This window comes from Clarias gariepinus, chromosome 23 (assembly GCF_024256425.1).
Source record: "Clarias gariepinus isolate MV-2021 ecotype Netherlands chromosome 23, CGAR_prim_01v2, whole genome shotgun sequence".
Taxonomy (NCBI): Eukaryota; Metazoa; Chordata; class Actinopteri; order Siluriformes; family Clariidae; genus Clarias; species Clarias gariepinus.
Genome location: NC_071122.1, coordinates 12,798,049 through 12,810,522, shown reverse-complemented (window position 1 = coordinate 12,810,522; position 12,474 = coordinate 12,798,049). Strand labels below are relative to the sequence as shown.

General features: G+C 39.2%; 1 protein-coding gene across 1 annotated transcript; it reads left to right on the top strand.

Moving 5' to 3' along the window:
* Positions 1 to 9,771: 9,771 nt before the first annotated feature.
* si:dkey-42i9.4 (uncharacterized protein LOC492503 homolog) lies at positions 9,772 to 10,929 on the top strand. Its single transcript, XM_053484294.1, has 3 exons — positions 9,772 to 9,938; positions 10,091 to 10,227; positions 10,440 to 10,929. Exons 2-3 carry the CDS (start codon positions 10,110 to 10,112, stop codon positions 10,778 to 10,780), a joined length of 459 nt encoding a protein of 152 aa, XP_053340269.1. The 5' UTR covers positions 9,772 to 9,938; positions 10,091 to 10,109; the 3' UTR covers positions 10,781 to 10,929.
* Positions 10,930 to 12,474: the final 1,545 nt, after the last annotated feature.

The window sequence follows — 12,474 nt, the reverse complement described above, 5'->3', positions numbered from 1 at the left end:
CAGCATCCTTCTACCGATATATATTTACCATCTCTCCTCTGAACATGTCCAAACCACCTCAATCTGGCCTCTCTGACTTTATCTCCAAAACATCTAACATGGGTTGTCCCTCTGATGAACTCATTCTTGATCTTATCCATCCTTGTCACTCCCAAGGAGAACCTCAACATCTTCAGCTCTGCTACCTCCAACTCTGCCTCCTGTCTTTTCTTCAGTGCCACTGTCTCTAAGCCGTAGAGCATCGCTGGTCTCACCACTGTCCTGTACACCTTTCCTTTCATTCTCGCTGATACTCTTTTATCGCACAACACACCTGAAACTTTTCTCCACCCATTCCAACCTGCCTGTACCCGCCTCTTCGCCTCCTTTCCACACACTCCGTTGCTCTGGACCGTTGACCCTAAGTACTTAAAATCCGGTACCTTCTTTACCTCTGCTCCCTGTATCCTCACTATTCCACTTGGGTTCCTCTCATTCACCAACATGTATTCCGTCTTACTGCGGCTCTCGCTACAAAGCACAATGTCATCTGCAAACATCATAGTCCATGGAGACTCCTGTCTTACCTCATCTGTCATCCTGTCCATCACCAGAGCAAACAAAAAGGGGCTTAGAGCCAATCCTTGATGCAGACCCACCTCCACCTTGAACTCTTCTGTCACACTTACAGCACATCTCACCACTGTCTTACAGCTCTCATAGATGTCCTGCACCACTCTAACATACTTTTCTGCCACTCCAGACTTCCTCATACAACACCACAGCTCCTCTCTCGGCACCCTGTCGTACGTCTTCTCTAAATCTATAAAGACACAATGCAACTCTTCATTACCTTCTTTGTACTTCTCCACCAGCATCCTTAAAGCAAATACTGCATCTGATGTACTCTTTCTAGGCATGAAACCATATTGCTGCTCAAAAATGCTCACCCCTCCCCTTCTCACTCTCCAAGATCTTGTTAAACAAACTAGTTAGAAACTCTACTGCCACCTCTCCTAAGCACTTCCATACCTCCACAGGTATGTCATCAGGACCAACAGCCTTTCCACTCTTCATCCTCTTCAATGCCCTTCTCACCTTACTTTTACTAATATTTGCTACTTCCTGTTCCACAACAGTCACCTCTTCTACTCTTTGTTCTCTTTGGTTTTCCTCATTCATCAACTCTTTAAAGTACTCCTTCCATGTTCCTATTACCCTTCTGGCATCTGTCAGTTCATTTCCATCTCTATCTTTAATCACTCTAACCTGCTGCACATCCTTCCCATCTTTATCTTTCTGCCTCGCCAACCTGTACAGATCCATCTCACCCTCCTTACTATCCATCTAGCATACAACCTCATAAAGCCTCAAATGCTCTTTGTTTGGCCTTTGCCACCTCTTCCTTCACCTTACGCTGCATCTCTCCGTACTCCTGTCTACTCTCTTCAGTCCTCTCAGTGTCCCATTTCTTCTTAGCTAGCCTCTTTCCCTGTATACACTCCTGAACTTCCTCGTTCCACCACCAAGTCCCCTTGTCCACTTTTGCCTTACCTGATGATACACCAAGTACCCTCCTTCCTGTCTCCCTGATCACATTGGCTGTAGTTGTCCAGTCAACTGAAAGCACCTCCTGACCACCCATAGCCTGTCTCAACTCCTCTCTAAAGACTACACAACATTCTTCCTTTCTCAGCTTCCACCACTTTGTCCTTTGCTCTGCCTTTGTCCTCTTCACCTTCCTCACCACCAGGGTTATTTTACACACCACCATTCTGTGTTGTCTGGCTACACTCTCCCCTACCAACACTTTGCAGCCACTAATCTCTTTCAGATTACAACGTCGACACAAGATGTAGTCGACCTGAGTGCTTCTGCCTCCACTCTTATATGTCACCCTATGTTCCTGTCTCTTCTGGAAAAAAGGATTTACTACTGACATTTCCATCCTCTTTACAAAGTCCACCACTATCTGTCCTTCTACATTCCTGTCCTGAAGACCAAACCTGCCCATCACATTTTCATCACCTCTGTTCCCTTCCCCAACATGTCCATTGCAGTCTGCACCAATCACCACTCTCTCACCTCTGGGGATGCTCTGCATCACTTCATCTAACTCAGTCCAGAATGTCTCCTCTTCTAACTCACATCCTACCTGTGGGGCATAGCCACTAACAACATTTAACATCACCCCTTCAATATCCAGTTTCATACTCATCAACCTGTCTGATACTCTTTTCACCTCTAGAACATTCCTAACAAACTCCCCTTTTAGAATAACTAAAACTAGAATAACTATCCACACCATGGTAAAACAATTTGAACCCTGATCCTAAGCTTCTAGTCTTGCTACCTTTCCACCTGGTCTCCTGGACGCACAGTATATCCACCTTCCTTTTCTGCATCATATCAACCAACTCTCTTGCCTTCCCTGTCATGGTCTCAACATTCAAAGTCCCTTCTATCACTCCTAAACTCTTGCCTTTCCTTTTTTTCTCTCTGCTTTCGAACACGCCCTCCTCCTCTCCTTTTTACCTTCGAATGTAAGTTATACTCTGCGAATCAAATGACAAATTCCCAAATAGGTTAATTCAGTTTCAGGTTGTTACAGTACAAAATGTGGAACAGGCCTTGAGGGTTAAATAGCTATATAAGGCACTGTAGCAAAGATACAAAGCATCGATAATAAAGCAATAACAAATGGGTGAAATAACACGGATGTCACCTTATCTCCTTTTTGCTTCTCAGTGTAAACAGTCTGTGTTGTTTAACCACTGCACAATGTAATATCCTGCTGATGTGGGTCAGATAATGTTTTTGTGAATACAAATAAGAACACATCCAATCTCTAACGAATTTCCTATTATTCATTTCTTTCAGATACAATTTTTTTTATTACCATTAAAAATGGTTATATAAAGGAAAACAAAATCTAATTTTGATTCATCTTATCTCACTCCATAAGATTCATTTATAACAAGGCCTCGCATGATGGCAGGAAAAATTACCCTCTATAGACATTTCCTATTGTCATTATGGACTTTCATTTAAAACATATTTAGGTATTTGCATTAAAACTATAAATGCTTACTTATGGATAAATCTTTTAAGAGTTTGCTGTAAATGCAAATGTTAAACTAAATGCAGCAGCGTAATCATCTTTTTAAAATATTATTATTTGATGTCTTGTGAGAGTTATAAATATAGGCCTAGTCAAATAATTAATATTTAAATTCTTGCATATTCTTCATAAAATCATCCATTATAGGTTTCATCACCTTGGAAATCAATTCAACCTGCACTACAAAATTAAAGACAGTATCCAATATCTATACTGTTATAGTACAGGGTGGGCCATTTATATGGATACACCTTAATAAAATGGGAATGGTTGGTGATATTAACTTCCTGTTTGTGGCACATTAGTATATGTGAGGTGGAAAACTTTTCAGGAAACAATCAATGGCTGTGCTAGCCTCATTCAGCAAGAGCCCACAGCGTAGCACTCGCCGAATGTCACTGGAGAGTGGCATTAGTCGAACATCCCATCGGCGGATATTAGCTACTTACAAATGGCACCCTTACAAACTCCAGCTACTGCAGCATCTCAACGAGGATGACCCAGATCAGCGCACTGAATTTGCAGAATTTGCACTTTTATGTGAATGGTGAAGTTAAGAAACAAAACCACCGCTATTGGTCTGACACTAACCCACATTGGATAGATCCCTCCAAGACTGTTGGAACAAAAAAATTGATGGTATGGTGTGGTATATGGGGTACAAAGATAGTGGGGCCATTCTTCATCAACTGAAACCTCAAAGCCACTGGATATGCGAAATTGCTACATGATGATGTGTTTCCCTCTTTATGCACTGAAGCTGGCACGTTCCCTCAGTTTTTCCAGCAAGATGGTGCATTATGGGTGTCAGGTAGGAGCATTCCTAGATGAACAGTTTCCTGGAAAGTGGATTGGTCGTCGTGGGCCAGTTGAATGGCCCCCAAGGTCTCCCTATCTGACCCCCTTAGACTTTTATCTTTGGGGTCAACTGAAGGCAGTTGTCTATGCTGTGAAGATACGAGATGTGCAGCACCTGAAACTACGGATACTGGAAGCCTGTGCTAGCATTTCTCCTGTGGTGCTGCTATCAGTGTGTGAAGAGTGGGAGAAGAGGGTTGCATTGAGAATCCAACACAATGGCAGCACATTGAACACATTTTATAAGTGGTCAGACATTTGTAAATAACTCATGAAAGAATAAAGTTATGTTAAAACCAAGCACACAATTGTTTTTCCTGTAAAATTCCCAATGAGTTTGGTGTGTCACATGACCCACTTCCTATTGAAAAAACAAAGTTGGATCCAAAATAGCCGACTTCAAAATGGCCAACATGGTCAAATTCAAATTCAAATTTTATTTGTCACATACATAGTCATACACAGTACGATATGCGGTGAAATGCCTGACCACCACCCATCTTGAGTTAAGTTTTCCCCCCTCACATATTCTAATGTGCCACAAACAGGAAGTTAATATCACCAACCATTCCCATTTTATTAAGGTGTATCTATATAAATGGCCCACCCTGTACTTTAAAAGCAGTATCTCAATTTTTGAATACAAACCTGGGTTTAAAATTGTGTTTGTGTTTGTTTGTTGCAATGTAGATTAGTGTAAAAATTATAGAACATGAAGGTTTTTTGTTTCTCTTTTCGGGGGAAAGAAGTTTATTTTTCTCTTAACGTGTCCAGGTGTCTTTGTGCTCAGGCAGGTATTTAGAGACAGAGATGTAAGACTGCACTAACTTCTCCTTTCCAGTAAAAAGAGAAACCTACCATGAATAGTTTTACTGTTTGCGTTGCTAGTTCTTGCTGTTAAAGAAATGGAGTGAGACTACACTACTGATTATGGCAAGCCATTTCACCTATATGCAACTGGGCGATAGGTCTCGCCATGCTCTCGGGCTAAGATCCCTGCTGCAACACCCCCACATTCATAGACATATAGGTGAAATGGCTAGCCATAATCAGGTAGGCCCAATTCTGGAGCTGAACTTAGAGATTATTTAAGGTAACAAAAAGAGTAATTCATCTCAGAAGTCCACAGGATCTTGCTGGATGAGTGGAGGAGCATGACTGGTTTGGAATGAATGTTATGTTTGGACAACAAATATATCCTCATATAGTATGTAATGTAAACATATAAATTACTAGCGTTAGTACCCATTGTTGACAGGTAAAGAGTTTTTAGAAAGAGTTAAAAGGTCAAAGCTAAAAACGAGCCGATCAGCTTTAACAATATCATATGCAATATCATTTAGCAGAATCATGTGCAATATCTTTTAGTAATATTATGAGCAATATCAATTCACAATCTCATATGTAACATCATTTAGCAATATCATGTGCAATATTATTCGTCATGATTGCTATGTAAATTCTACATTAGAATGTGGTTTCTGCTACTCAATTGCGACCAGTTGCTGTATTCTCCTTTTGTCCATACCATGTCTTGTTTGTCATGTCATGTTTGTGGATATGGAATAAGGAAAATGTTTTATATTATTTACTACTTCATTGAGTGTGTATTTTTTTATTCTCTTTGCTTTTGGAGCAGGCTTTGGCACAAGAGTTTCCTCCAGGATTAGTAAAGTTTTATTTTATCTTTTCTTATCTTATCCTTATGTAATCAGTGATATTATCATTTCAGGTAGAAGTCTGCCTTTCTTTTTGTATGGCAGAACTCTCTCTCTAGGGTTGAGTATGTTATGCCTTTGATTCACTTTGAGTGATGCTCTGGAATACTTATGTACTTCACTTTACTAAATACAACATTGATGAATCAGTTACTGCAGAACCATACATACAGTACATTTACTTTGAGTGAATCAATGATATTTAGAATAAGTAGCTTATTTTAAAATGGATTATTATATCAAAGACATAATTGTTTATAATATCGCTTTTACTCAACATTTTGATTTTACTTATGGGGCAGATCAAACTTCAGGCAGGTATCTACTGTAAGTACTGCAAATGTTCAATTCAATTCTGTTCAGAGTTTGATTTAAGATGCACCCACAGTTTGATGCATGTTCAGTACGCTGTCAAAACTTGCGGTTTATTATCTGGAACATAACTGCTCATAACTTCCCTTCTACTCAACATTTTTCTTTCATTTATGGAATCATTTAAGGTTTAGCTTCAGGGAAATATCTAAGGCTAAGCTTCATTAAATGTAGAGCCAGTTTTGGATGATGCTGTGACAAAATCTGGCAGGACAGACAAACAGACAGACAGACATACATACATTGGATAGGTCCTCCAATGTAAGAAACGTAAAGATATATCTTTGAAAAATCAGGTTTCGTCCAGGCTAAAGACAAAAACTTTCTTTTGTTTGTTATAAATTTACTTCCCCTTACATGTTTGAAGAAAAGTGATCCAGGGATTTACTGCAGTGCCTGTTGTCAGAACAGGTTGTTCGATTCATGGAAAACTGCCTTAACTCACTTTGTAGCTTTTATAGCAATCACAAGCAGTAAAAGGAAAACAATAAACAAATAATAATCGAACATTTCAAACATTCTTCGACATCACCTTCTACAGCTTCAGAAGTTCTTGGCTTTACTAAGCTGATAAAGAATTGTCAGCTATCAACTTCAACAGCTTTTCTTTTTCTCTAATATACTAAATTTCCAGTATATTAATGTTCTGGTATATTTTTGTACTTTAATAAATACAAGTTTGATCAAGATGATATTGATGCTAAAAGTGGATCAACAAGCTATTAAACCATGGGTGGGTACTTCCCCACATATTTTTTTTTCTTTTAGGCACCATTGTTGTTAAATAAATAATACACATATTTTATTAAATAAATTTAATAAAAAAAACACAGTAAAAAATGTTATATGATGTTCATCTGATGTTGTATTTGCCTAATACTAAGATGATTACTATGATCAGAAGATTTTATTATGTTTTCACACACACACAAACACAATAGAATTAAAAGAGAGGGCACTAACTTTTACACATAACGGAACTATTTATTAACCCAATGAAATTGCTCAATCCATCATGTGATTATGCATGCTCTGGTAGCAACAGCTAAAAGCTATCCATGTCTACACTAGAAACAAGTAATTTAATACAGTTGTGGCCAAAGGTTTTGAGAATAACATAAATATTGGAAATTGGAAAAGTTGCTGCTTAAGTTTTTATAAAAGCAATTTGCATATACTCCAGAATGTTATGAAGCGTGATCAGATGGATTGCATAGTCCTTCTTTGCCATGAAAATTAACTTAATCCCAAAAAAACCTTTCCACTGCATTTCATTGCTGTCATTAAAGGACCTGCTGAGATCATTTCAGTAATCATCTTGTTAACTCAGGTGAGAATTATGACGAGCACAACGCTGAATGGCAGACTTGACATGTTAAAAGGAGGGTGATGCTTGAAATCATTGTTCTTCCATTGTTAACCATGTGACCTGCAAAGAAACGCGTGCAGCCATCATTGCGTTGCATAAAAATGGCTTCACAGGCAAGAATATTGTGGCTACTAAGATTGCATCTAAATCAACAATTCATAGGATCATCAAGAACTTCAAGAAAAGAGGTTCAATTCTTGTTAAGAAGGCTTCAGGGCGTCCAAGAAAGTTCAGCAAGTGCCAGGATCGTCTCCTAAGGAGGATTCACCTGTGGGATCGGAGTGCCACCAGTGCAGAGCTTGCTCAGGAATGGCAGCAGGCAGGTGTGAGCACATCTGCACGCACAGTGAGGTGAAGACTTTTGGAAGATGGCCTGGTGTCAAGAAGGGCAGCAAAGAAGCCACTTCTCTCCAAAAAAAACATCAGGGACAGATTGATCTTTTGCAGAAAAAATGGTGAATAGACTGCTGGGGACTGGGGCAAGTCATATTCTCCGAAGAAGCCTCTTTCTGAATGTTTGGGGCATCTAGAAAAAGGCTTGTCCGGAGAAGAAAAGGTGAGCGCTACCATCAGTCCTGTGTCATGCCAACAGTAAAGCATCCTGAGACCATTCATGTGTGGGGTTGCTTCTCATCCAAGGGAGTGGGCTCACTCACAATTTTGCCCAAAAACACAGCCATGAATAAAGAATGGTACCAAAACACCCTCCAACAGCAACTTCTTCCAACAATCCAACAACAGTTTGGTGAAGAACAATGCATTTTCCAGCACGATGGAGGACCGTTGCCATAAGGCAAAAGTGATAACTAAGTTGCTCGGGGACCAAGATATTGAAATTTTGGGTTTATGGCCTGGAAACTCACCAGATCTTAATCCCATTGAGAACTTGGTCAATTCTCAAGAGGCAGTGGACAAACAAGAACCCACTAATTCTGACAAACTCCAAGAAGTGATTATGAAAGAATGAGTTGCTATCAGTCAGGATTTGGCCCAGAATTTGATTAAGAGCATGCCCAGTCGAATTGCAGAGGTCCTGAAAAAGAAGGGCCAGCACTACAAATACTGACTCTTTGCATAAATGTCATGTAATTGTCGATAAAAGCCTTTGAAATGTATGAAGTGCTTGTAATTATATTTCAGTACATCACAGAAACAACTGAAACAAAGATCTAAAAGCAGTTTAGCAGCAAACTTTGTAAAATCTAATATCTGTGTCATCCTCAAAACATTTGGCCACGACTGTATATTTTGGTCTGTATGATCCATTATGAAAAAGCACAAACCCCCTATAAAATCTACAAAACACTGCTAGGATTTTTTCTCAGTCAGTGACTAAATTTCAAAACTTTGAGAATGGGCAAGACAATTTACTATTCTTACAGAATTCACACTCACTCACTCACTCATCCTCTCACTCATCGTCTATATCGCTTTATCCTTTATACAGGATTGCTGGGGGCCAAACCCCCCACAAAGCTGGGTACAGCCTGGATGAGTTGGCAATTCATCAAGGAGTATGCACATACACACACTCACATGCTCATTCACACACTATAGGCAATTGGGAGCAACAATTAGCCTAATCTGCTAGACTTTGGACTATAGAAGGAAACCGGACTACCCAGAGGAAACCCACCAAGCATGGGGAGAACATGCAAACTCCACGCACACACACCCGAGGCGAGAATGGAAACCGGACCCTGGAGGCGCAAGGCAACAGAGGTAACCACTGAGCCACCATGCTGCCGCTTACAGAATTCTTATGTGTTAAATAGATTTTTGGGATTTGCTTAATTAAAAACAACATATACAGTACCAGGTAAAAGTTTGGACACACCAGTCAAAATATTTGATCTACATTTTAGAACAACACTGGATTTTGTATTATGAAATATTACTATAAAATAACTATGAACTTTTGCAACTATATTGTTGGGTAGCAAGACGTGTACTGAGTATGATCCATACATAATACATCCATATTTTGCATTACTGTGAAAAACGATTCAAATGCCTGGTTTTCGAGATATGTTTCTGTGCATTAAATCAAAACAAATGCTGTTTTTCTCACATCATAATGGGGAACATAAGGAAGATAGTAACTAAGCTAGCATTCTCAATTTGTCGCTCTGGGAGACTGAACGCGCACTATGTGACGTCATCACTTCTGTGATAATTGATTGGACGGCTGACCTCTCCGACGCTCTAGACTGTTTACTACCTGACACATTCCGCAACGTCACAATTGCGAGGGACGAATACCAAATAGACACCAAGTCTACTACTTAGGGTGCAGAATCCTCTTATTTCGTGCCCTACGGAGCACACTTGCAAAATGATTCGGAAGCGATTCAGAACAAGGCCGCTGTTGAGCCTATTTTGGTCAGTGCTGTAGAAGTGGATATAAGTTGGTCGAAAGAAAGTCGATTCATTTTATTTTTGCGGTCAATGTAGTGTTCAAATTCCGATTAGAAAAGAACTAGGAAGTCAATGTGAGATACTTTTGACGAGTCTGGAGGAGGTGAGTCGTGTTTAATAGTCGTTTTATCCTTGTTTTGTGAACAAAGGAAAAGTGCCAACCAGTTACTCAGGCTAGGAGACTCAAAGCTAACTTCTAAATTAGCTAATTTTCAATGTATCATTACAAACAACGTGTTGTTTGATATTTTGCAGCTTATGAAAATATTTCACGATGAAAGCCGAGGTGTCCACAGCTGTGAACTTTATTTCCACTTTATTGAGAGGAACACGACTTCTGTCTGAAGAACAACTCCAACACTTCAGCCATTCTTTGGAAGAGGCTTTAGGAGGTAAAGTAAAACATGACATTTAACAAATATTTCACAAAACAAAACAGTCTTTTGAGGTCAAATAGGAAAGATTTACATCACAGTAGCACTAGTACTGCCCCAAACGCTGTCTTTCATCTAAAGTGAATGATAATTGTTTTAACAACAAATGTATTCTTGAAACCATATACAAGTTGAACTTAGTTTTGTTTTTGTTTCCCCCATGGTTTTAGAGCATTATCAGCATCATTGGTTCCCTGACGCACCATTTAGAGGTTCAGGATATCGCTGTATCCGGATAAATCACAAGATGGACCCGCTTTTAGGGAAGGTCGCTCATGCCATCGGCCTCAGCAAGGAGCAGCTTTTTTCCCTATTGCCCAGTGAGCTTACAATGTGGGTTGATCCATATGAAGTGTCCTATCGTATAGGAGAGCATGGGTCCATATGCGTACTGTACGAGTCTACGCCACTGCAGCCAGAGACTCATCTGAACACCGTGGACAGCTGCAAAGAAGAACTCGGTCACTCGAACCAATCCAAATCCTGCACTGTGATGACTGTCTCCAGCTAATGTCTCTGCACATTTGGCTCACATTTATTTTACATTAAAAATGTTTTTAAAGACTGAGAAAAGTTGATATATTTTGATACAGTGCTTGTTTTTAAAACCTGTAAAAATGTGTACATGTTTTATACTTTTGAATAAAGATGATGCTTCGGTTTTTTTCCCATAGTGTGTATTTCATCATATTTGAATTCTACGTAATATTTGAGGTACAGTAAATGCACGTTTTACGTGTAGCTCATTTGTTGTTATGCAGCATTTTAACTCTCTAGTGCCTCCAACACACGCATCAGTGAAAAGATCGCATCTATTCATATTGGTGACAGATGCGCTACCATGTTAGTGGCCACCCACAAAATATTTGCTCACAGGTAGCATATGGTGATCTGAACTTATGTTTACTCATTCATTAACATATAAATTTTAGGTCAATTTTTTTAAATAATGTAATGACATTTCATTTTACATACATTATTACTATGGGTTATCATATAGAAAAATGTAGGACTATGTAAACATGAATTATAACAAGATGATAAATTATCACACCTTTATAGAGCAGGGGTGGAGCTACCACAAACCACTGTTTTCAGATGACTTCCGGAATATAAATGAATAGACTATACAAATGTGCTGTGCATGATGGATTTGTTTATTGTGGTAAAAGTAAAATACTTTTGTGCACCACATTAACCTGATCTCTGCTGTGTACATTGTAATGTCTCCTCAGATTTCCTCTTTATTTGCACCAGATAGCTTAATCTCTAAAATTAATCTCTTTAAACAGGAAGAAGTTTGGCAAAATAATTATACTTAACAGTCCTTATATCAGGGTTATTAAAGGATATATTGACATTCAAGTTGGAAAAAAATAAATGTCACATCCTCACAACCTTTGAATATGGGGATATTTAAAATATGCTACATTTTAAACAAAATGTAGATGTAAAACTCTGTATGCCTACATTCTTTTACTGATATTTTTAATTCAAAAACATTAAGACACTGGACAGGTGCCCCAGACATGAGTGTGTGTGTGTGTGTGCGCGATTGCATGATCCCATCCAGGTGTTATTTCACTATCAAGTGTTTCTGAGACGGTCTGCATCCTCTGTGACTCTGACTAGTTGGAGTTACTAAAATGTAATAAATAACATTTAAACATAGACTATGCTATATACACTACAAAGATTTGATTTTATATATGCAAAATTTTTTTGCTTGCAGCAAGTTGTGTTGCTGAGTACCTTGACATCTTGCAACCCCAAGTTGAAAGACTTTGGGCAAATTGTAAACACCAGTTAGCCTACAATGCATGTCTTTGCCTTTGGACTCGGGGGGAAACCGAAGTACCCAGAGGAAACCCATCAAACATGATGAAAACATGCAAACTCCACACACACACACACACACACACACACACTGCAGGTAAGATTCAACCCCTCACCGTGGAAGTGCAGGGCCACAGTGCTAACCACGTAGTCAATGTGAAACCTATTGCCCGGTAAAATGTTTTTTTTTTTTTTTATTATTATTTATTTTTGTTACAAAAAAGAACTGAAAATTCAGTCGCGCGTTGTGATTGGTTGTCCACGCCTCTTTTTAGACGCGCGTTCGGATTGATTGTTCTCCCGGACCTGGCCTCTTTTTTATTTCAGCTGGAGCGACGAACCAATCAGAACGCGCCTCTGAATTCCAGG